The sequence below is a fragment of the Hydra vulgaris genome, chromosome 03 (assembly GCF_038396675.1).
Source record: "Hydra vulgaris chromosome 03, alternate assembly HydraT2T_AEP".
In the NCBI taxonomy this organism is placed as follows: Eukaryota; Metazoa; Cnidaria; class Hydrozoa; order Anthoathecata; family Hydridae; genus Hydra; species Hydra vulgaris.
Window position 1 is genome coordinate 54,567,722 of NC_088922.1, and position 26,974 is coordinate 54,594,695.

The 26,974-nt window shown below is 28.5% G+C and overlaps 1 protein-coding gene across 3 annotated transcripts in view; it reads right to left on the bottom strand.

The window, feature by feature from the left end:
* Positions 1–371: 371 nt before the first annotated feature.
* LOC100205457 (uncharacterized) overlaps positions 372–26,974 on the bottom strand; it is a 36,369-nt gene continuing 9,766 nt past the window's right edge. The window contains exons 2-4 of one of the 3 annotated variants that reach the window (XM_065793708.1): positions 25,864–26,750; positions 1,933–2,116; positions 372–1,801 (exon numbers count right to left, since the gene is read on the bottom strand). In XM_065793708.1, coding sequence (XP_065649780.1) covers positions 624–1,801; positions 1,933–2,116; positions 25,864–26,724 — 2,223 coding nt within the window. In that variant the 5' untranslated portion in view covers positions 26,725–26,750 and the 3' untranslated portion in view covers positions 372–623. Of the gene's footprint in view, positions 1,802–1,932; positions 2,117–25,863; positions 26,803–26,974 lie in introns of all 3 variants that reach the window. The other 2 variants (XM_065793709.1, XM_065793710.1) reach the window with 2 other exon arrangements.

Sequence of the window (26,974 nt, forward strand, 5' to 3'; positions counted from 1 at the left end):
TTTCGCGGATATATTATTTAAATTTATTTAAATTATTTAATTGCATTTCAAAAGTTTCTTACTCTCATCTCAACCCGTTATATGAAAAACACGAAACTTGTAACCGCTTTGAAAAAAACTACATTGATTGCGTTAATTTATTTAATCATAAAGTCACTTGATTAACATGATTTGTTAACAACAGCAATTACTGACTTGAATTTGACAGAAATTATAAAACTAATATACTAAATATAAAATGTTTTGAAAACACACTACATATGCGAAGTTCAAATAAATATATCATTAAGCATATATATTTAACATATCTTGAATATATATATATATATATATATATATATATATATATATATATATATATATATATATATATATATATATATATACATATATATTTAAAACATCCAAGTGAGAACGCGTTGTCTGGGGGACATGCTTCAGACGTCTCACGGACGTCCAGACGTCTCACAGACGATGCATGGACACTGGGATGTCTATTTTTGTTTCAAATAATACAAAATTATATAAAATTAAAAAAATTACCGTTATTAAAAAAATATTTTACATATAATACAGCATTATTTCCAACGTGAGCCTTAATAACAACCTCAACATCAACCTCCTCATCCACCACCGCATCCACCTCCACATCCACCTCCACACCCGCCTCCACATCCACCACCTCCACAACCACCAGCTCCACAACCACCACCTCCACATCCTCCACAAAGCCCAGCATCTTTAATCCATTCTGTTGCCAAAATGGTACCGGTTATCAATTCCATGCTGGAGTATTGGAAAAAATTTGTGCCCTTACAAACTCGGTGATAAGCTCTGGGAAGCAATTTAGAATATAAACCTGCTCCACGTAACATGTACATAGAATTTAAGTTTAAACTTGATGGAGAATCATTATAAATACCATTTTGTGGCGCTGGTCTGGGTTGGCAGAGAACAAATAAGACAGCTATAGATAAACCAACGCATAAACATTGTGGTACATCTTTTAAATCTTTAGTTAAAGAAATAAATCCCAAGTTCAAATTTACAGTAATCGAATTATTTATTATGAACTCTGTACCTAAAGTACTCGACTCCACATTTACAAATGTCGATTCTACTCCGTTTAACATAAACAATTGAACATCTAGCTTTCCACGTTTTGCATAAACAACGGATTTTGAGTATTTAAAATCTTTCCAACAAGCTTTTATTAAACCCCAGTCGCCTCTAGTTCCCCTTATTAACATTGCTCTTTCAAAACGAGGATCTAAAGTAAAACATTTATTCAAATTTGAAACTTGTTTTTCAGTGGGAATTGATGAGCAATCAACGGAGTGAGAAGTGGAAATTATGTTTCCAAAATTATCGCGAATTTCTATAACAGATAATGGAGGATCTTTTGAATGTATAACTTTCCAAGATAAAAGATTACTATCATTCGCTTTTAATAAATTTTGTGTGTATTCACAAATATGATTTGAAAACTCGTGAAGACTTGAACTCGAGAATAACATTGGGAAACAGTCAATTTCATCTTTCAGTTTTGATTGAACAATTTTGTAATCTCCTTGTGTATTAAATATAGTTTTTTCAAATCTTTCGTAATTGCTCAAAAATGATGAGACTTCCAACGTTATTGATTCTTTATTTGATTGGCATTTTAAAACTACTGTATATCGCTTTACATCATAATCTAAATGAGTGATTTTACCAGAAAACTCTTTCGATATTGAAGGGTAAATACAAACGATATCAACATCATAAATTAAATTAGATATTATTTGAAAAGATGACTCTCCTGGAAATAAAAATAACGCTAATAATAGACCCAATATATACAATAATAATATAGTTATAATAATGACAAAAATAATAACGACAAAAGTAATAACAATAAATACAATAATTAATTTTACCAAATTTTTATACCTAGAGAGTAAATAACTTGAAGTACATTGGCTGATGTGTATTTTTTGCAAAACTCTGCAACTTTATTAGTATTATTATTCACAGTTATTTTAACAACAGCATCACGATTATTGACATCTAGAAAATCGATTGATGAAACATCGCTAATTGAAAATGATTTAAAATGAAATGTTGATCCCCAAAGCTAAAAATTTAAGACAACGACAATGTTGCAACAAACTTTATAAAAGATATCATTATTTTACAAATAGATTTATAAATATACTTTTGTTGATAATTATATGAACAATAATCTACGTACTAATATTTAAATTAGTTAATTTTTAATATTTAATAAAAAATATGTAAGCATGAAACTTACACGTGTTTTTTTAATTTGAATATAAAAAAGTTTTCATAAGTCCATAAACTCATTAAGACATAAACCCAATAAAGTTTTCATATAATAATTTTTGTAAAATTATGTATTAGATATTTTCAAAACAATTCAAAGCATCATTATTATTGCTTGCCCCTTCTAAAATCTTAAATTTGTTAAATTTTCGATTCGCGTATAGATTTAGAAAGTTTTCACTTACATTTACAAGCTCACATTTACCAGATTTTAAATTTAAGCTTTTAGTTTTCTGTCATATTTATTTTTTGTCAAAGTTTTTATTGCCGAAAGTTTTTTAAATCCGTCTAAACTATTAAAAAAAAAAATATTGGTATCATGGCTCAATTTACCTTTTTAAAGCTTTTTGTCTTTTTTTATTTTTCTATAATTGCAAATCTGAGATTTTTTTAATCTTCTTTGAGCTCGCAAAATAAAGATGAAAATGAAATCTTTTTTTTCAATAAACATTTTTTTTCCTGGTTTTCTGATTGAATTTAAAATCATTATAAACTAAATGTTTATTAGCTACTAGATTAGGTCTAAGTTGTTATCGCCTTTATTTTTTGACTACATTCTAAAAAGATTATTCTGCTGTGAATTGCTATGACGTGAATTAACTACTCAACTAATAACTAAGCAACACTTTTTTCTAGTTTGTATATTTCCTAACTTCTTTTTTTATTTATGCATTATAATATCTGAAACTTTTGAATGTAACTTTTGAAAATATATTATCTAAAAAATTTATGAGTAAATTATCTGAAATTTTTGACTATACAGAAATAATTTCAGCATCAACAGACTTCATCATTTAAAGTGGGGGAATTATCAAATATAACTAATTAACGTCCAATTTCTGTACATTCTGGTTTTTCAAAGATTTTTAAAAAGATCCTTTACAATAAAATATGATCATTTTTCTAAAAGCAAAATACTAAATACAACTACCACTACCAGGCATGAATTTTTATACAAGAGAAACTGTAACGAAAACATTCAGTACTTTATGAATTATGAAAGAAAAAGTATAGTTTTGATAGTCTAGGTCGAACCATTTTTTTGTAAAATGGAAATTTTTATTTCTCCATTTTTCATATAATTTATACTAAGAGAAGTCGATGGTTATAATTTCTATGATGCTTTTACTCTAATGAATGTATAGGACAAATACATTTATTTGACTTGATATTAAAGTATTTATCATGTATTATCATTAACATTATTATTATCACTTAAGATTATTATTACTTGAGCTGAAAAACAAATTTGTGAAAATGGTGATAATTCTAAGTGTTGTAATGAACCAATTTATTTTTAGCGATTTTATCTAATTCTTCACCCACCGTTTAATTCATGTGATCAAATATTAAGTTTCAGTTTTGATGAACTATAATTCTTACTGTTTTATATTTATTTTTGCTTTTCCATATTATTTGGAATGTCTCAGAAACGGAAGTGGTATAACGATCCTAACAAGTTCTGTTACATTTGCGGGAGGTTTATGTTTAAAGAAGATAAGCGTTCCATTACACCACAAGTTAAGTCCCTGTATTATGCTTATTTCAAGATAAATTAGGGGATAAGGACAAGGTTTTTGCCCCCTATAAGATCTGTGTTAAGTGTCTGGCTTACCTGTCCCTGTGGTCTAAGGGTAAATTGAAGAGAATGCCTTTTTTCACACCTATGTCGTGGCGCGACCAAAAAGATCATGTTGCTGATTGTTATTTTTGTTTCACACACAGCGTAATTTACCAGAAGGACAGCTAATAGCATAAATTACCCTGACTTACCATCAGCGATAAGACCGAGAGCATATGATGAGGGATAAGAACCTCCTGTGTTTTCTTCTGATCTTCTCAATGTTGTTTTGAGTGATGATGATGATATGCCGAACATGAAGAAGAGCGATGAAGATGATGATTGGCTGCCTAACGACGAGCCGAAGTCTGTCAGCCAGAGACAGCTAGACTTGTTTGTTAGGAGACTTAGCCTATCCAAACAGGATGCGTGTTTGGCTGGTTCAATGTTAAGCGAATTTGGTGTTTTTGCGAAGGAAACGAGAACGTATGTTTATAAAACAAGAGACATGCCATTTTTTAAGAGATTTTTTTACATGCCATTTTTTAAGAGAAGTGAAGACAATAACTTAGTATTTTGTTGTGATATTCCTGGTTTGTTGATGAAGACGGGTATCTATACACAAGTGGAGAATGACTGGTGGTTGTTCATCGATGGTAGCACAAGAAGTGTAAATGCGGTCCTTTTACATAATGAGAACGCATATCTAACTATCTCGATTGCTTACTCAATTACAGCAAAAGAATCTTATGAAACTATAAAATCTATTTTGCAGCTTGTTCGTTATGACACATTTCAGTGGAGAGTTTGCTCGGATCTGAAAGTTGTAGGTCTGCTGACAGGTATGCAAGAAGGTTACGTGAAATACACATACTTCATATGTTTGTAGGATAGCCGCGCTAAACATGAGCATTACATCAGAAATGAGTAGCCAGCACGAGGCAATGCGACCTTGTTTGGTGTTCACAATACTCGCTATGAGCCACTTGTTCAGTCTGACAAAGTTATTATACCTGCATTGCACATAAAGTTTGGCCTGTTTAAGAACTTTGTTATGGCATTACACTCTGACGGCAAACCGATGAAAATCATAAAGGAGACCTTTCCAAAACTGTCACTTGCAAAAGTTGAGGAAGGAGTATTCGTTGGACCAGTCACTCAAAAACTTTTAAAAAACCAACAGTTTACTGATTCCTTGTCCCCGATTGAGCTCAGAGCATAGAAGGCTTTGAAAGACTGTGTGGAAAACTTTCTGGGTAAGTACCTGAAAGTTTTAGGAATTAAGAACATATTATTTGTATTCTATCAAAGAATTTCTTCTTTGCTCTCATTTATTCAGGCAAGCACCGGTCGGACGGCTATAAAGACATCATCTCAGAATTGTTATCAGCCTTCAAAGAAATGAATGTGCACATGTTCCCAAAGATTCACTTTTTGCATAGCCATTTGAACTTTTTCCTCAAACATTTTGAGAGAAACATTACAGACTAGCATGGAAAATATTTCCACCAAACGAGTTCAATTATTGAGCATCGCTACCAGGGGCGTGCCGATGAGAGAATGATGGCTGACTTCTGCTGGCTGACTTACAATCCTGTTTAGTTTGTCTTTTGTCAATTATACACTCATATACCCTAACAACATTGCTTAGTTTTATTACAAAAATGGGAAAACCAGTACCTCTTGTTTACCAAAAAATGGTTTGACCCTGACAAATTTGGCTATGCATTTGGTCTTCAGGGCCATCCAAAGAATATTATTAGTTTTAAGTGAAAAACGAAAAAATGTCTGGTAGTGTTAACGTCTAATTTCTGTACATTCTGGTTTTTCAAAGATTTTTGAAAGGATTCTTTACAATAAAATTTATGATAATTTTTCTAAATACACTAAATACAACCATAATAGTACTAAATACAACCCAATATGGGTTTAAAAAAAAAATTCCACTGAATACGCAGTGCTTCATTTGACTAGAAATATTGCAGATTTGTTTGAAATATCATAATTTACTCTTGCAGTGGTTATAGAACTATCAAAAGCCTTCAATACGATAGATCATGAGATTCTAATTAAAAAACTAAAAAATTATGAAATCTGTGGTAATTTTCTAAAATTACTCAAGAGCTATTTAAGCGATCGTAAACAGTATGTGCAAATTGATGCATCCTCTACTACAAATTTACTAGATATAACATGTGGTGTTCCCCAAGGGTCTATACTAGGACCACTTCTTTTTCTCATTTATATTAATGATCTTTATAATACCTCAAATTTAAAAACAGTAATATTTACTGATGATACAAAATTTTATGATATTATTCTTGACAAAAAGTCCAGAATAATATCATAACACTATTTAATAACATGAACATAGACCTAATTAAAGTTTCAAAATGATTTAAGTCAAGTAAGTTATCAATTAACAAAAAAAATAAATGGAATCTATTTCACCCAAAATCCAAAAAATATCTTTTGCCAAATGATATGCCTCAATAATATATATGTAGAAAATATTTAAATAAAACTTATAGTATAAAAATAATTAAATTAAAAGTTTTTCTTGGTGTTCTTTCTGATGAAAACCTTACGTGGAAAAATAATATTGAAACCTTGCGCAACAAAGTTTCAAAAAATATTGGAGTATTATATAAAGCGAGAAGTTTTTTAAATAGACACGCATTAATTCAACTTTATTACTCACTTATTCAATGCCATCTAAATTATTCAAATATCGCATGGGGCAGTGCTAAAAAAAGTCAATTAGATCCTCTTTATCGGCAACAGAAGCGTCTAGCACGACTAATAAATTTTAAAGATCGTTTTACTCATGCAAAACCACTTTTATTCAAAATAAGTATTCTTAATATATACCAATTAAATGTTTTTAACATTCTTCGCTTTATATTTAAAAGTAAGATAAACTTAACTCCTATATCATTTCAAAATTTATATGCAATAAAACCCAAAAACAAATATGATCAAAGAAATGACAATTTTATTTATCAACATTATTCGCATACAAATTTTGGAAGGTCTCTTATATCTTGTCGCGGAGCTTTTTTGTGGAACAAAATAGTTTTAAAAAATTTCGATTTTTCCCAAAGTCGGAATTTTTCTACTTTTTAAAACAAACTGAACAAGTTATATCTTAATAGATAATATTTTCGAGTTCTTCTGATCTCGTTTCTCTTTTATAAGTGTTATCTTAATGTAATTGAAAATATTTGATTTTATTTTTTGTTGTTTTGTTAAACGGTGTTTGATAATTAAGATACCTTATCTTATTTTTATAAAGGTTTTCTTGAACGGTATTTACTTTACATTTTATATTTTTTTGAAATAATTGGCTTATTATTTTTGTATTGTTAAACGGTTGTCGGTGACAGGATCTTACAATCCTCTTCGAGCTTCCGTGTTCTTCATATATTATGTACCAACGACATTTTCAGCAGAAAATATTGTTAAATAAACAAACAAAAAAATCCCAAAATATAAATTCCCCAGCCGTTTCCACAGCCGATGACACGGGTTTTGAAGTGGGAGGAGGGGAGGAGGAGGCTAACAGTTGTCTATTTTTTCTCTAAGCCTTTTTCCCGTACGATTAAAAAATGTTGTTTTCATATATTTCGGTTATAAAAAAAAGTAAAAGTAATAAAAAATACTGAATATTGCTGTTTTATTAAATTATAAAAATATGCATATAACTATATGCGTATGTAAAATTCTTAAATATAGGAATTGTCAGCAACATATAAATATATAAGCAAAGTTAACTCTCCAAAATTTAAAATTACTAATACAAGAAGACGCGAAACTTTAATGATAATACGAAAACTAGACTTTGTTGTAAATGCCAATACATTTATAACCAATTAAATAATTTTGTTATTTAAGTTTTTTATTATAAAAAACAAATATGTTAATTAATACGTTTATTATCAAGTAAAGTAAGAAAACAACTACGCATTATTTGTTAAAGCAAGGACGTATAAATAAATGGACGATTAACGCATTGTTATAGATCAAAGACACTGCCAATAGCTGTAATAATAATCATTTTATAAAAAAAACCAACATATAAACGGCATTTTTGCTATGATAATTTCTTTCAGTAAACTTTTATTACTAAATCTTAGCTTAGAAACAATGAGTTAAACGTCTCATCTAAGTCTATTAATTGATATTTAGTTAAACTATATAAATTGTTGATGCTCAAGGGATTCAGAAAATAACAGTGATTGATATAAAGATGCAGAGTAGGGATGTAATTTCAAATTTCGGCCAGAACCGGATTTGCCGGAATTTATAATAAAATTTCGGTCGGAACAAAAATTATGTTTTTGTTACTTTTTACCTTAAAGATTAAATATATATTCATAAATTTAGTCTTTATATATATATATAATTATAACTATGCCTGTGGAGCCTTTTGGAGCAATGGAACATTTTTTACGGTTTGGCTCCGTCTCATAAGATATGTCCAGTTCGGCTTCAGTTCCCGGACTTTATGAAAAAAAATTATAAATTTTAGAACATTTATTTTTGATCACATTTGTCAACTTAAATCCAAACCAATTGCAGCAATTACTATTTAAACAATATTCATGTTTATAAGGTGAATGTATTAGTACCGGTTCTCTACAACCTCATACTACATTAAAAAATAAAAAAAATATTAGGATAAATATACATTTATTTCAATATATTATTAATCCAAAACTAAATTTCATAGCAATCAAATGTATTCGTCGTCTCTCCATAAAAATGCTAAATCATCAATGAGACTTAATGTCACCGGCTTCTTTGGTCTGGCGTCAGAAAGAGCTTTTTTACATGCAAAGATATCCTTTTTATTCAAATAGATGTGTACGAATTTGGAAAGACTTTAAAGTGCATCTCTAAATGCTTGCACCTCTATACCTACTTATTTAATAGCATTTTAAATTGAATGCTGGTTTTTTTTGTTTTCTTGCCAGCTCCATTCTATTGAAAAATTTTTTTTCGGAGACAAGTCTTCTATATTGAGGTATTATCTTTTTGCGAACCAACCACAGAGTGTCTTCAGCAACTACTTAAGATTTTATAAAGATTAGAAATAATAGTTCTATATTTATTATGCATTTAATAAAGCTCTAAAGTATAAATATTTAAAGGCATTTTTACTTGTAATATATGAAATAAAATACCTGTTGCGCTTTGTTAAAAAGACATTGAAAAGTGCAAGCCTGCAAATACCGCTTCTCCAAAAAAACTTCTCATTAGTATTGCCTTCTTAGTTTTCATAGATACTTTATGAATTAGGCGGAGACAGACTTCTTAAAATTGCCCTCAATCAACTGTTTTTTTACCAGTTCCCAAACATAGACATAATGTTCAGGTGTGAGATCCTCGTACTGAAACTTTTATGTCACAAAAGCAGGATTTTTAAGGATACTTTTCTCAAGCATTTGCAACCTTGCGCGTACGTTTACGTATTGCTTTGATCTCAGAGTCTTTCATTACATCGGTTAAAGCAAGTTGACGTGTGTGGGCACCACAACTTTGAAGATAAATGGTGTTCATATTTCTGAAAATTTCATCAAAGTACCTACCATTTTGGTATTCGAAAAAATCAATTTTCCATTTAAATCACTTTTAAAATCTTTTATTCCGCAAAAGTTTTAATTTTGTAACAAGTACTTTCACGGTTTACCTTAATGGCAAATCACTGGTCAAAATCTATTTTTCCTCACCAATAATGTGATGGTAACTTTGTTAAAAAAATCGTCAAGCATCGCTTGTTTTTTCTGTACTCTAAGCGACATTGAGTCTCCATTTTTAGACACAGTAACATCAAAAAATTTTAAAGTTTTTTTTTTGTGCGTTTTTTTTTTTCTTGCTCTTGAACAGTATTATGATGAAGTGCTCGATGTCTCTTTTAACTCATTTTGCATCCATAAGTATTTTAACTTGCGCTTTAAAATTACTTTGTTTAAACTTTATATGGTCAAAATTTTTGTATAATATTTAGTATGTTTTAATATGTTTGCAATAATGCAATAATGATAATAAATTTGTGTCTCAATATGTTTGCAATAATGTTATTTTATCTACTTTGTTTATTATGACTTAAAACCAGTATTTTGAAACAATCTAAGAAACTAACCTTTGGACAAGACGCACTTTTTGGTGATCGAAGGATAGTATTTTGTTGAATAAAAAATTCTTAGTGTATATATTTGTATTACAATTTGGCAAGGTTGTAACTGTTAATAAAAGAAATAAAAATAAATATTCAATAAATAATTTATGCAAAAAATTAGCTAAACAATAAGTGAATAATATTTGTCTACTGTAAAAACCAACAACATACTTTCTATTCCTTTAAAAAAAAAGCGAGTGGAGAAAGCCACTTAATTTTGGATTTCCGGCTCCCTCATAAAACAGCGGCTCCCCGGCTTTGGTTCCAGCTCTGGGTCGGCTCCACAAACCTGTTTATTACCTATACTATATATAATCTAGTTCATTAATTTGGTTCTTGTTTCATTTAAATCTATCATCTTGTTTTTATTTGATTTTATAATTTTATGAATTAAAAGTTTTAACAAGCATAATATTTATATTTAAAATTATTGATTTATTTCTATTTTCCCATTTAGCTTAAAATTTGAATATTTACTGTGATAAGCATCAAATACCTTTTGACTATTTAAAAATTAAGTAAAATTTCAAATGAGACCATTCTCAAAGGTAAGTAACCTTTCTGATGAAAGAGCTAGTTTGTTGACCAAAACTGGAGAGCAACTTTTTTTGAACCACAATATTCCTAAACCTCTGGAAATCCATGCACATGTGATAATTAGAATTAAAGTTATGTTCGTTTAGAAATTTTTATTTTTTACCTAGGTTTACCTATAGTTCTTTATTGCCTTAAAGGACAACGATTTTTTGATTCAATTTACACTGTATTACACTGTATTCAATTTAGTCTGTTTCACGTGTCTTAAAAAATAAATGTCAAAAATAAATTCTGGCATTCCGGCCTGAAATATTGTAATTCCGTCCGTAACCGGAATGAACTAAAAGTTACAAACTCCAGCTGGAATCCACGTACATACCTAATGCACAAAGAACTTTAAAAAAGTATTGTGTGTTTGTTGTAGGATAATAATAAAGTACTTCAGAATACAAAAAGTTTTTCACAAAAAATATTTGTACTAGGTTATTGGTGTTTATAGAAAAATGACTTTTTACAAGTTTTTAAAAACCTTTAGGGACGTCAAACAATTTAAGTCGTTGATTGTTTCTAATGACAAAACCTTTATATGCGAACACTGGTTATCGAATCAAGAACATTTCATAATAAAAAACATCTTTAAAAAAAATCACTCTTCTCTCTTCTGCCAGGCTAAACTAACCTTATGATTATTGGCATTTAGCTCTCATCATCGCATAATAATCATACATTGCTAGATGAACACAAAAGCCAGTTGGATATAGTAACTGGAATTATTTAGAAAAACTAGGTTGTTAGCGTAGTCATTATATTTAATGACTTTTTATCTTTTCCTTACAAAATAATTTATTTATTAAAGAGAGCTAGTTCAACTAACAATAACTTCACCGTGCCTTTGTCAAAGTTTATAAAGTCGAATGTTCTTCTCTCTGGTCTTAGCTCTGGTCCTAAGACAACATATTACCATTTTACATAGATCACATAGCTTTCTAAAGGTAAACGTTTCTTTTGTATTCTAATTGTTTTGCAATTCCTTTATTACCTCAAAATATGAGTGATCATTTACCAGAATTGATTGGAACTAATCTTCTCAAAAAAAAATTTTGTATAAAAAAAATATATAACTTTTGAGGATATTTTCAATTAATTCCAATTTCAATCGATACTGGTAAATGATCTCTCATATTTTGTCTGTTATAATTACAGTTGTCTGTTATAATAACAGACGATTACAGCATTTCAAACTATGCATAGAAAAACACTAATTTTTTACACTTTTATAATGATCTTCAGTTATATAATAATACATACTAAATGCCACAACATTACAAACAACAATTATGATGTAGAACTTTTCGAAATTTATACTGTAACAAAATCTGCATCTGAGGCCAATTCTTATCCAAAAACAAACCGTCGTAATTTTTAATCGCTACCGAATGGCACGAAAAAGTTTCTGAAATGCTGTCATAAATGCTAAAAATTATATTTTTACATAAAGTACTTGAAAATTAAAAAATTAAAAAAAAGATCCAAAAAATCTTTAGAATACTTTGAAAAAAATTAAGAACGACGCAATTGTACATTATAAATAATAAAAAAGACTTAATCACAAAAGAATTTTCCAACAGTTTTTAAAAATCGCCTAAACACTAAAGCAAACTTATATACCTCTGCAAATTTTCAAGTTTCACCGTGTACAAAATTTGACGAGGTATGTGTGATATCAGATAAAAATGCAAAAGTGGATATTTTTCACCTAAAATTAAACAAGTCTAAAGACGCCTTCAGAATCTCATCAGAACATTCAAAGAACATTATATGGGACAATAATAGTTTATATTGGAAAATGATAGTTTATTTAGAATGATAAACTTAGTCATTTAAGCTTCATAAGGGATAATGATAGTTTATACGGTATAACGATAGTTCACCTTTTTTTTCACTTAATTTTTTAAAGCTTAATCATAAGATATTAAATTTTAGGACAGTAATCAAAACTCCTGTTAAATCTGGAAATTGTTTTGATCATCCAAGCTCTATTGTCCAATTATATAGAAACTTATATATATTTTTTAAAATTATATAAAAGCTGTTCCAACACTAACGTAAGGTCTTAAACTTTGCGAATACAAAGAAGTATTAATAAAAAAATTTGATATAGTTAGAAGGAATGCACTAAAGTTACTTCTAAACGTTTCAAACCATAGTAAAAATTATATCCATCTTTTATTTTCTATCCAGAATATATTAATAATCTTACAGCAAAACTAGCTGAACTTGTTTATTCGCCTGTTTAAAAATAAAATAACATTTGATATTGCTGAGTCATAGTTGAAAAACCAAACAGCTCCACACCATTTTTTTGATGGTGTCAAAGTTTCGCGAATAAGTCATGAACTAAATCTAGATAAACTAAAGACAAAAATTTTAATATATTTTTTTGCATTATTTTGGCTAGATCTTGCCAAAATAATGCAAAGCAAAAAGGTATAGTAAAATTTTTGTCTTTAAAAAAATAGTTCCTGAAAAACGTTTTTAAATTTTAAAATATGCAATTGAGTACAGGAACTCAAAGGAACTCAGAACAGTCTTTAAGATATTCTAGAAGAAAAAATTCTAAAAGGTTTGTATTACGTTTATCTTTAATGTAAATTTATTTACCTTTCTTGTATTATATATTGTGTGTTTAACAAATGTAATAATAATAATAACTATAATAATAATTTAGTGACGTTCAAGAAAGTTATTGCCATTTTATTAATTTTAATCAAACTTTCTCAAAAAATATTTGTTTTTGAATAGAAATGGCTTTCATAAGTTTTTAAAAAGCTTTAGTGACGTCAAACATTTAGTGACGTTCGAGAAAGTTAACACCAACTTATTCATTTAACAGTTCAAATAACCCAAAAATTCTTTATTAACTCTTTATTAAAAATTTTAAATTGTTAAAGTTTTGCAAAAAGTTGTATTCAAAATTCCGAAATCTAAATTTACTTTAAAACCCGAATAGGGGAAAACGGGGCAACATGGCGAATGGGGCAAGATGGGTTTTCATGTAACAACTCAACACAAAATCTTAAATTTAGGTAAAAACGCAACTGTATTTGCATCTTGCATTTTAAAACACCAAATGGTTTTTTTTAATATTATTAACGCAATTTTATACCCATTTTATACCCAATTTATACCCATTTTATACCCATTTTATACCCATTTTATACCCATTTTATACCCATTTATACCCGTTTACTTTTTGGGCTTTAAAAAAATTCCTTGGTTTCTCAATGGATGGTGTCTTTCAGGTGTAACTTCTTTAGAAGTAGTTTATTGCAACGTGTGTTTATTTTGTGTTACTTTGGTTAAAGTTGTTGGTAGTTTTTAAAATTTTATAAAAATGGAGGCAGAAATTGCATAACTAGTCATCTTTCCCAGTCACGTGACCATATGACATATTTATCAATTTTTTATTTTAACATTTGTTTCAAATTGTTATATTTTCAAACTGAAAATTCATGCAGGCAATGAATCATTTTAATAACATAAACATACTGAGAAGTATTATTGCTTCATGACTGATAGTTTTGCAATAACTCAGAGCTTTCAAAACGAACCCCATGTTGCCCTGCTTTCCCCTAATATCAAATTTCTATTCCAACTAAAATTTACGTTTCCTACGGAAATTACGTTTTACTGATCTCAGTATTACCAAAACAACCGAAAATATTTGTAATGTTTTTCTAATAAATGTTCTATATTATTAAAATTTTGATGTAAAGTAATTTTCTTGATTAAAAATTTCGAATAATTTTTATGTATTGACGTTGTTTAAAAAAGTTTACCTTAAAAAAAAGTTTATCTGCTAAATTGGATTGTCTAAATATTTCGCTAATAAATCGTTTTTAGTTTAATTTAGTTATAGTTAAAATATTTTTTTAAACTAACAGAAATCTCCAATAAAGGTTTATCAGACAATTATTTCTTGTGTGTGTGTGTATATATATATATATATATATATATATATATATATATATATATATATATATATATATATATATATATATACATATATATATATATATATATATATATATATATATATATATATATATATATATATATATATATATATACATAAAATAAATTTAGGTTTGAACAAGTTGGAAGTTAAAGAGAAAGTAGCTATTTTTTGTACTTCTAATTCTTATAAAATTGTTGGCAATGATGATCGAAAAAGATGTAAATGCATTAAGAAGCTAAGAAAAACTAGTGAAGCTAGAGTTTTAGTTCAAGAGATGACTTAACTTAACTTTAACTTGAGTTTTATTTTGTTTTTTTTCATTTGCATGAAAAATAAAAACTATTTATATATTTTTTCAATAACTTTTTTATCCATCCATGCATCTTTTTGATACATAAATGTATCCGTATTTTTTTGATTTTATTCTTTATTTGGAATTTCAATGCACTTTGCTTTAAATCTGCAGAAAATTTTCAGCAGATTTAAGATTTGCTAGCCCAATTCCTTGATAGGCTTAAAAGCATTGAACAAAGTTGAGATGTTGATTTTATTTTGAATGATGACAATATGAAAAAAAACAACTAATAAGTTTATTTGAGAGATTCAATATTATTGAAAATATTTTGAAAACAAGTTCAAATGCAAGAAAATGCAAAGTAACTTCTAACGTTCACTCACTTTGACAGTAAAAGTCTATATGTTATTTTCTTTTCTTAGTTTTTTTTCTTTTTTTTTGTAATTGTCTCTCATTGATCCAATATTCTTTTGCGCTTTTTTTTTTTGTTATTTGAAATGTTCTCAAAACGACTAAATAATCTGGCCAGATTTTCGCAACTAAATATTATTTCCTTGGTCAGTATTCGAGAGCTCTTTAGCAATTAAAAAAATTGGAACATAGCGCGAAAAAACTTTAAGCAAAATAAATTACATTTAGAACAAATATTTTCAAAACATCGCTCTTTTATGATTTTGTTTATAAAATTAAGCAACATTTTTTATATAGAGTAACATCTTACGATTGTTTAATAAGAAAACAAATGTTCTTTTATTTATCAAAGAGTATAATATAATTTTTATTTATATACTCGTGTCTTATTTCCAGTGCTGGATTAAGGAGGGTTGGTGTTAGAGGAGGCCATAGCCCCGGGCCTCGCAATGTTAGGGGCCCCAAAATATTCAAGAAGACTTTTATTTTAGTTATTTTTATGCTGTGGCACATGAAAAAGGCCTACATAATAAAAATAGCTTATAAAGTGTGGTTCAAAGTAAACTCATAAAAGTAAACTCATAAATTTGTCATTTTTTGAAATTAAATTGTCGTTATTTCAAATTTGAAACTCTAATTGCTCTCTAGTTGACTGTAAAAAGTGATGCAATGCAAACGCATAAAGCCTATTGAAAATTCGAAACGCTAATTTCTCCCCAGCGGGTTGAAGAAACTCTTTTAAAAAGCTTACGCTAACGATGAGCAAAATCATTATTCTGATTATGATGTAAACAATACTAATAAATCAATATTAAAATATGGATAAAACTGCATTACTTAACTTATTGATGGTCTCATATGGAAATGCTCATCCCGATAAAAAAAAGGCTAATATCCAGAAAGAAGTTCATAGTATATGGAATTCATTAAAAGAAGAGAAACTGGTGCATAAGGATCTTGAATCAAGAGTATTTAATCAATTTATTTAATGAAAAGGCAATGAAGTTCAAGAGCAAGCAATTATCATTTTGGGCCAATACTCTGAAATAAAACAGTCTGCCCCCACGTATACTTCACTTGAATTTGACAAGAATTACTCTCAGTTTGTTGAGCCCACAAATGAGCGATCTGCTATTGATGATCAACAAAGTGCATTAACTTTGAGTTTGTTGACCACGAAAAATCAAAAAAATGCAAGAACAGTGGCTCAAGATTGACTCAATTCTGAGATTGCAGCTTTAAATTGTGAAGTTGCTGGACTGAAGACAAGAAAGAGAAGTGGATTGATTGCTGAAGCTGAAGAGGACGATTTGAAAATGAAAAAGAAGAAACTAGCTCATCTTTGTAAAGAACTGGCCAAAAATAAGTATGATCAAGCTCAACAGAAGAAAACTAAAGAACTGAAAAAAGCTAGAATGGAGGAAATCTGCATGGAGCATCCAGAAGTGAAAGAAAAACTAAAAATCAGAAAGAAACCTGGTCGACCGTAATTAGAAGTAGATCAAACTCTTCTTTTGAAGACGATTATGGATATTGGTCTCCATGGTTCGTCCGCTGATGAAAGACGTCGGTCAGAGGTTTTTCGGGTAATGATAGCTTAGCTATGTTTGTTAATATTGTATTTGTTAGAATTTTACTCTTAATTAGTGCTTGCACTATTTTAAATATCCTTGAAATGTTAACAACTATTTTGCAATCAGCAAGAGCACCCTCTATACTCGTCTACTTCCGAGAAGTTACGGAACATTAGAAAGCAAAAAGCACGTCAAAACAGTCCTTTTTAGATTGATTAGTCCTCAGAATGAATCTCCTTTAAAACATGTTGACGGACTCTTTTGCAGTTCAACTATAAAATATGTGGAAGAAGTTTGTTCTATTTAGGGCCAGATGAAGTGTCTTTCATTAGCCAAGACGACAAGTCTTGAGTACCAATTGGAATTGCAGCAGCCAAAAAACAGGCGCCGTTGTTGATGCATTTGGAGTACAGGGTAACTCTCCCGGATCACGACTGGGTCGTGGCTGCTAAACACAAGCTTATGCCATCTGTATACGCTGTAATTACGATCAAAAAGATGGTCTCGGAAAAACAGATGCTGTTACTTATTCTGGATCAGGAAAACACGCATTCTCGACCGCTTTTGCTCATGGATTAGACTTTCAGTGGCTCTTGGATATGAAAGAATTCGACTCTATTACCAGAGATCCTCAAACTAATATGGTTAAGCCTATCGTTGTGTTTAGCGTCGATGGAGGACCCGACGAAAATCTAAGATACCAAAAAGTAATTGAAATCAGGATTCACCATTTCTTGAAAAATAATCTTGACGCTCTTTTCATCATGACGAACGCTCCAGGCCGCAGTGCGTTCAACAGAGCTGAGCGACGAATGGCACCTCTATGTAAAGAATTATCTGGGGTGATTCTTCCGCACGAACATTACCGAACTCATCTTGATTCTCAAGGTAATTACATTGACAAAAGTTAATTTGTAAAAATAAAAATATTATTTTTAACCTATAATAACCAACATATCTTTTTAAATCAGGCAGGACAATAGATGAAATTTAGGAAAACAGAACTTTGGTTTTGCTCGACAGGCTTTGGCTGATATTTGGTCTGATCTACAAATTGACGGTTATTCAACCATTGCAGAATATATTGGTCCAGACAAATCAGAGCTATAGTCAAGGAGCATTTTATTACAAGATCAACGTTGGATTGCCGATCATCTTCGTACAAGTCAATATTTTACTCAAATTGTGAAATGTGAAAATCGTTCTTGTTGTTGGACTATTAAAAGCTCTTACTTTACTCTATAATTAGAGCAAGATTTCTTCCGCCACCTGTCCCTGTCAACCAAACGAGAGACGGGTTCGAAGCAGTAGATGTCATAGAAGGAGCAAAAGAATTGTTTCCATCATCTGTCTTTATGCTCATCGCATCAAACATTGAAAGTATTCTTCCTCGTACTGCTGAAGGATTTCCAATTTTGCCGTATGATGCGTTTTGTCCATCAGTTCAGTCTATCCAAGCTGATAGAATCTGTAAAAAGTGCAATATCTACTTTGCCTATCAAGCTATGTTGAAAAAGCACGGTTCTATCCATCCTTCTGCTATTACACTCCCTCTAATCAAAAAGGTCTAACCTGTTCGTATTGCTGCCAAGCGTCAGACAGAATTTTTAGCAGCAATCGCCTTGCAGAAGAGTTCGGAAACTGCTGAATGGTTAGATGAAAATGAAGTTGACGCAACGAATTTGATTGTACCTCAAGAACACGATATCCTTTTAGAACGCGGAAAGCATTCACTACCTATTGTTTTAATCGATGATCACTTCAACAACCCATTGGAAGGTTATATTAAAAATATATAATACTATTTGCTTAGTTGATTATTTAATGAGATACCATTATTATTATTATTGTTATTATTATTATTATTATTATTATTATTATTATTATTATTATTATTATTATGTATTTCACCGATAAGAAAAGTTTACAAGTTTATGCAATACAAATATATAAATCCATGGCTGGGGCAAGAAGTAGACAAGTTCTGTCTTATCACCAAGCTTATCGACTATTATATAATATAATTTGATGAGATCTACTATTATATAAATGTATAACTTAGTCAGAAAAAAAAATCAATGGTTTTTAAGCATTTAGTACACAAAGTACACAAAAACTGACATCATATATAACGGGGGGTTGCCAAAAATTGTCAGTTTGACAAAGGGGGGAGGGGGAGTCGAAAAATTGAGAAAAAACACTGACATCATTTATGGATGACCCGTAACAGTATTTATTAAAAATAAAAAAGATTAAAAACGTATTAAAATATATTAAAAATAAAAAAGATTAAAAACGTTATTTATAAAGGTTTTTTATGTTTACGATGTAATTTATTTTATATGAAAAATTGTAATATTGTTTAATCAGCGAAATAAAAGTTAAAAAAAAAAAAAAATTAATAATTTCATTGAAAACGCAATTATTGATGAAAGTCTTTGTTTACAAAATAAATCGTAAAAATTGCTTTAAAAGATTACATTAGAATAAGAACAGATACGCAAAATTATATTTACATAAAAAATAAATTTTTAAATAAAAAGTAAGAATATACTAATAAATTCTATAATTTATAATAAGCTTTCAATATTTTGAAAATTTAAAATATATATATTATAAAACATTTATTTTTGTAAACAAAGAGTTAAGGCTTTGCAGACGTGGCTCCAAGAATGAACCATATTATTAAAATAATAGTTCGTTTTATGATATATTCTTAAAACAATTTATGCTAGAAATCTCAAAACTTAACAAATCTTGAACAATTAAATTTTTAAAACATTTCAACAGAATGCTCTAGAACGATACATACATAAATACATATATATATATATATATATATATATATATATATATATATATATATATATATATATATATATATATATATATATATATATATATATATATATATATATATATATATATATATTAACTTTAACACCAACCCTGACAAACAAGACCGCTGTGGTTAAATATAAGTTTAATTATTAATAAATAATATGTATATATATATATATATATATATATATATTTATATATATATATTAGTACTTATAAAAACTTGTAAAAAAAGGTGATCAATTTGCTCACAATATGTAGTGACTCTATATTATATGTAAATTTGGTTCAATATTTAATCATGCTTTTAATTTATTTTAATAATTTTTAAGGTCACTCAAATGAAAGGAGTGGGAGGAGCGACTCTTATTATCCTTATTATCCTCTTTATAAATGACTCTTATTATCCTTACTATAAATGTATGAAAGATGAGCATTGAATGGGAGTTTGTAGCCATTTCATCCTATATAAAATTGAAATATTTTTGTTAGCAATAAATAGCAGAATGTGAAACAGTAATACGTTGCTCATTTTCTCCTATTCATTATTTGCAAATATATATGTGGTCGTTATTTATAAATTTATTTTTTTTTATGAATGATTTTCCAAAACTTATAACAAGTATATAAATTTTTAATGTGGATGTCTTTTAGCTTGTTGACTTTTTGGAAATCAAATTCAAAAGCAAAATTTCTTTACTTTGCTTTCGAAATTAATTGTTTTTTTTTTTTGATTTTCTAAAACATGCTCTATGATTGACAGACAATTTTGTGATAAAATTATTTCTTTAGATACTATTGTTGGTGACAAAATTGGTGCAAAATATGATGCAAGCAACATCGAGGGTGCCATTGTCGACATATTAAAACGAGCCAAAAAATAATGTTTTAGCTAGATTGTATTTATATATTAATATTGTCGAAAAAATTGCTCTTTTCATTTTTTTGTAATGATTTGTGTCAATACTGGGATTTAATTATTTATGAAGTAACCTTATTAATATCCTAATGAGGGTTTCCACTCGTGTTGAATACCAAAAACACGTGTATATTAAATTTAGGCTTTGTGGGTAAAAAAAAGACTTCATTTCTTATATTAAGACTCTATTTTTTATAGTTGCTAGAAATGGCGTTGGTATGAGAATAAGCTGAACAAAATTAATCGTTGAATGAACGAAAAAAGTTGGACGTCCGTTGTGAACCTCTAAACGAACTGTTTGGGACGTCCGTGTGTCTATTGGGATAGGAGAAATAAAGTTTATTGGCATTGCTTTTAATATTGCAAGATAAAAATTAAAGGGAAAAGTTCTTCTGAACTTGGATGAATTGAAATTTTGCAGTTATTTTATTTTTCTACTTATGCATTGAAGTAACAGATAAATATGTTGTCATTAAGTAACAGATAAATATATTAACAGATAAATATATTAACAGATAAATATGTTAACAGATAAATATATTAACAGATAAATATATTGTCATTGAAGTAACAGATAAATATATTGTCATTGAAGTAACAGATAAATATATTGTCATTGAAGTAACAGATAAATATATTGTCATTGAAGTAACAGATAAATATATTGTCATTGAAGTAACAGATAAATATATTGTCATTGAAGTAACAGATAAATAAATTTATTATTAGTAATCTTAAAACGTATTCTAGATTATTTTATTTACGTCTGTTAAGATTTTTTAATTTATTTCAGTTTTTCCACGTCAGTTTATCTTTATAATGAAATCTTAAGGGTTTTATATATATACGTTTTTTTTGCAATATTTTAATTGTATTTTACGACAAGATAATATGCGCCACTAAGCAGAAGGAGGTTTTTACGTACATTTCTAAATGATTTTTCCAATTTTAACTACATAAATATTTTTTTAATAAAATTGGTAATTAGTTTCTAATTAAAATGGATTAAACCATAATACTGCAGAGGTAGCCAACTTTTTATTTGATACAAATTTTATGCATACATATTGATTTTTTTATTAGTAAAGAAAAATTATTCTGAAATACCTCTGTAGTAAAACACTTCAATTTGTTTTTACAGTTGTGAACTGTAAAGAGAACTGACTCAGATTATTCTCAAAAAACCATTGTCATCTATTTTTACAAAAAACAAAATGGTAAAATAAATAAACATGCATTAGTGTTCAATAAAGAACACTTTTGGTTTACAACTCTTTATTACCGTTAAACCATATTAATTGGAAAAAAAAAATTAAAAACTCCGGTTTTTTTTTTCTGAATTTCTTTTTTAAATATGCACAAAAATAAATATATGTATTCCTGTATAAAAATTATTTCAAAATATATTGACCTATTTCCTTTTTTTAGTAGGAGTGTGACGCATAGTGTGACGTTTTGACCTAATCAGACTGAAGTATCACAGGAACAAATAAAAAATTAATACTTAATTCTTAATTTATTTATGTGAAAATAGTTTTGTTTCCACAGAGTCGACCTTGATTTTGCATCCTTGACGCGCCAAATAGTTAACAATTTTTAACAAACGTTGTCCTTGTTCAAAAATGGTGTGAAGCTCCTTATCTAGTAATTCGTTTGGGCATAATTGATCTTTTGGGGTTCTCTTACTTTTCTTTACTTCACTTTCCCTTACTTTTCTTGGTAGTTAAAATTAAGTGCGATTGTTTTCGGGTGCATTGAATAAAATTTACCGTGGCAATCCTTGGTACCTTGGCAAATCCTTATACCTTGGCAAATCTTTGGTTCCGGAAGAATTCTAATTGCCTTTTATGCTGTTTACTTGATGCTCGATGCTTCTTTAATTTTCTAAAATTTTCTTTTTTATTACTCCGATATAAAAGCCTCCGCACGAACACGTAAGGTTTAAACACACCCGGATTACAACTTGTTATAAATTTAAATTTGTTGTTGCATGAAATTGTTTTTAAAATTGCTGTTCTAACTATAACTTTAACACCGAATCTCGTGAAGTCGTTCCTTTATTTTGATCCTTTTTAGGAATCCATGGTAGTTTTATAGTTGTGCCACCATTTTCTGTTTTATCTGCGACTGTTATATCTCAAAGTCAAAAGCAAGATTGTTTTTGACTTTGAGATATAACAAACTCTAACTCTAATCTTTTATGACCATTTTCAACAAACAATTTTATTTTAAATTAAAAATTTCATATTTAAGTATTTTAAGGTAGGGAACAAACTTTGTGGCTCTTGATATAAAACCCTTGAAGACTCCAGAAGTTATTGCATATGTTTGGTTTTATTTGTATATTCGTAATTTCATATGTTTGGTTTTATTTGTATATTCGGATTTTCGATGGATTTTAAAGTCATAGCTAATAATATTTGTATTCATTACTGTTATATATAAAAAGTTTAATTCCTTCTTTTCGTTTTCTATTTCCATTGAATATTAAATTGCGGGAACTTGTTGAATTAATAATTCCAAGAATTTGTCGTGTTTTTTTTGATTAATCAAATCTCATTTGAAAAGATCTCTTTCGGAAAAACTTTTCAAATATCAATAGTTTTTACCTTTCGTCAGTTTATTTTATTATTTTCTTTACGGTTTTATATATACGTTTTTTTTGTGATATTTTTATTGTATTTTATAGTACATCTAACGAGGCCCTGAGCTAATCAGACTAATATCGCATAAATAAATGAAAAATTATTACTTAGCTGTGTTTTATGTTTTTATATATTAAATAAAATAATTTTTGTTTTCCTTTTTTGTTTCTTATATATGTAGTTTTGAGAAAACCTTTAAAGAATTTAATATTTAGAATCATATATTTTCAAATAATATTTATTTATCAGTTTGCAGATAAAAGTGATGGCGGACTGGTTTTTAAAGCGTACGTATTCACATTATTTAAATCAAATTAAATGTTTTTTATGCATTTCTTAGTTAGTAACAAGATAAGAAAGAATTTTTTAATAATTGCAGTAACGTTACAAAACAATTTTTTTTATGATTTACTTTATTGATATATCTTTAAAGTATTATATATGAAGACCGTATTTTACTTTCTACTATAAAAAATGTTTAAAAATAATAAACTACCACAGAAACCTTACGTAAAATTGGGATAAATTACGTGAAAATTCAGGAATTGGTGCTACCAATCCGTTGTATAACTTATACAACGGATTGGTAGCACCAATTATTGTATTTATAACATTTAAATTATGCGCAACCCATGTAAAACGCACCCATGCATTGGGCTGTAGATATACAGATTTCTTATTATGAGGTTCAATCGTTCGTATGAGAGTCTCATATGAACGTTTGAGTTTAGAGTTACTTTTTTTACTTGAAAAGAGTTATAATGTAAGCAATACATCTTTAAATATAGGATACTTGACACTTAAAAGGAAATTTATGGAATCCCTGAAAACATGTTTTATCGCTCTTTATATACGTTATAGGTATTACTGCTACAGAACCTTGAAAAGTTTTTCAGTTTAGACAGATTGCCCACTCCTTTCCATAACTCTTCCTGTTTAAAATAAATTGTCTATGGCTATGATTAGGATGGCAAGAAAAAATATTTTCAGTAATAATTTTACAAAATTATTTTTTTTGTAATTTCATAAAATCATATCATGATTTCATATCTGTTACAAAGGTTGCAAAAGTGTTGAATAATCAATACGTAAAAATATGGGTGTAAAAAGGGTTTTAACAAATGTTAAACATGTTTACAAATAGGAGTTTAACAAGAATAAACTCACGATAATGTCTGTATATTTTTGCATAAATAATTTTCTCCAAACGAAATACTTAATTAGATTATTTTGGTAATGTAAATATAGTTGTCCGAGAATAAATAAAAAATATAGTTGTCCGAGATACATAACTTTTGTATTCGCTTTAAATATCCACGCACTTTAGCTGCAGTTTCAAAATTTTAAATATGGCTGCTATCAAAAATATTCAAAAATAATGTCTTTTAAAGCGCTTTTTTCTATTTCTGAACGTAGATTCTAATTTGAATTAAAATTTATTGATAGTAGTTGAATATATTATAAGTATTTAAATACGCTGAAAATTATGTATAAAAAAAAATCAAAATTTTTAAAGTAATAAAAAGAGATACGTAGGCCATGCCTGAGCACATTGAGAGCCACATTAAGACCTGCAAGCAATACGTATGATACGTTGCGTAACAGTGTTAAATAAGACGAGTATTGGTGTTTTAATACATATTTTTTAACTAAAATTTAAGACCTATGCATTTTGATAAAGATATTGTTGTAGAATTCTAAGCTTTTAGTTATTAGCCTTTCAAACTTGTGTCACGAAAAGAAGGAGAGGCTTTTCTGTAACGCTTCAGAACATTTATAACTGATAATTTAAAATTTTACAAACACTACATTTACCCCAAACTACATATATTTTTATACGCTGTTTATAAGATAATAAAAAATTAAATTCAAACATTTTTTTAATATATAAGTTAGTTCTAAACGGGCAATTTAAAAAAAGTCATTTTTAGTTCTTTTTAAAAAATAATCGTTTTTTATAGGCATAATTTCATAAATTCAAATTTTTTTAGGCAGAAATATTTATAACAATAACAAATTTTTTTTTTGTTAAATTTAAATAAATTTCTTAATATTGTTTTAAACATGAGATCCCATAATTTACATAATTTACACGATAAACATAATCGAGGGAGAAATTATATAAATAAAAAAAAACAAGTTTAGCATTAATAAAAAATGAACAGCAAAACATTTTTAAATAACATGATTTCTGCATTTTAAAAAAAACCAAAAATATTTTAATTTCATCAGATGGTTACTTTAAGATTTAAAATTTTTCTCGTAAAAATAGACAAAACTTTATTATCGGGGTTGTTGACATACGAGTAAAACAATATAAATCATTCAGTTCGCGTGTGTGTGCGTGTCTTTTTAAATGCGCACGTGTGTATATTTCCGTGCGCTTAAATACGTATAGGTGTGTGCGTGTGTGCGCTGCATTTACATTAAATAATCCAATCATTCTGAATAATTTACTATTTCAATCTATAGCCTTTGCTTTGTGGAAAAAGAAAAAAACTAATAAAGAAAATTTTAACAATGAATAAAAAACAAAACAAATATAATACAACTTACTTTTAAAATCGATCGACTGTAAAAGTATTTGTCTATATTTAAGTTGGGCATTGGAGGTTCACCACGAAGCATTCCACCGCTAATTAAATATTTTGATGAATACTTTTTCCATAACTCTTTTGTTTCGTCCATTCCTTTTTGAAGTTGAGACCCTTTACTTCTATCAGAACTTGTATCATCGTGATTTAGGATTTCTCCTAATAATGAATTCATGTCAGCATTATATTGTAACACATGCTGTTGATGACCATGCCAAACTAAATCATTATCATAGCATGGTACAACAAACGTTTTTCGATGGTCACGTTTAATAGAAAGCATAATAAAATAACGGTTCACCGCTTTTTTCAAAAAATCGGCGTCCCTGAAATGCGGAAACAAAACGTTATAGCTAAAGATTCTATGACGTTGAGCAGCAGAAATAATATCATACGAACATTTAAATGGTTCAGAAGATATAAGTAAAGGATTTATATCAGATAAGTCAACTTGGTAATCTACATTAGGATATTCCGCTGACCAGTATTTTTGTGAAATACTATGAGTATCTAGGGCTAAAAACATCGGAATATGATCAATAACTTTTCCAACAAGCTTTTTACAATCTTTGTAGTATGCTAATGGATTTAGTATATGCGAATGCCAAACCCATTCAATATCTAGTGGAGCAATTACAACTAGGTCGTACTTTGCAAGAAGAGGCAGCCAGTAGTTCTCATAACGATATACCGCATTTTTTAACACGTTTTCACAATACAAAGCAGGGTATTTGTCAACAAGACGAAGAAAATCATACTCAGCTTGAGCTGTTTTAACCAAACTAATATTTGATTGAAATGTTACACTTGGTGTATTACCCATAAGTTGAAGAATTTCACGCAAAAAAGCTAAACAACGTTAATTTATAATGGAATAATCAATCTTAACTAACTCCTAGAACTAAATTAAAAAAAAGAAATTGGAGATTAAAATAATTCAAAAAAACTGTACATTTGAATTCTCACACCCTGTAAATATTGGACGTTAATACTTTTGGAGAGCACCGAAAAAACCCTTTTAGGTTCTTGTTATATACACATAGGTGACTTACCAGGGAAATTTTCAAAATCTT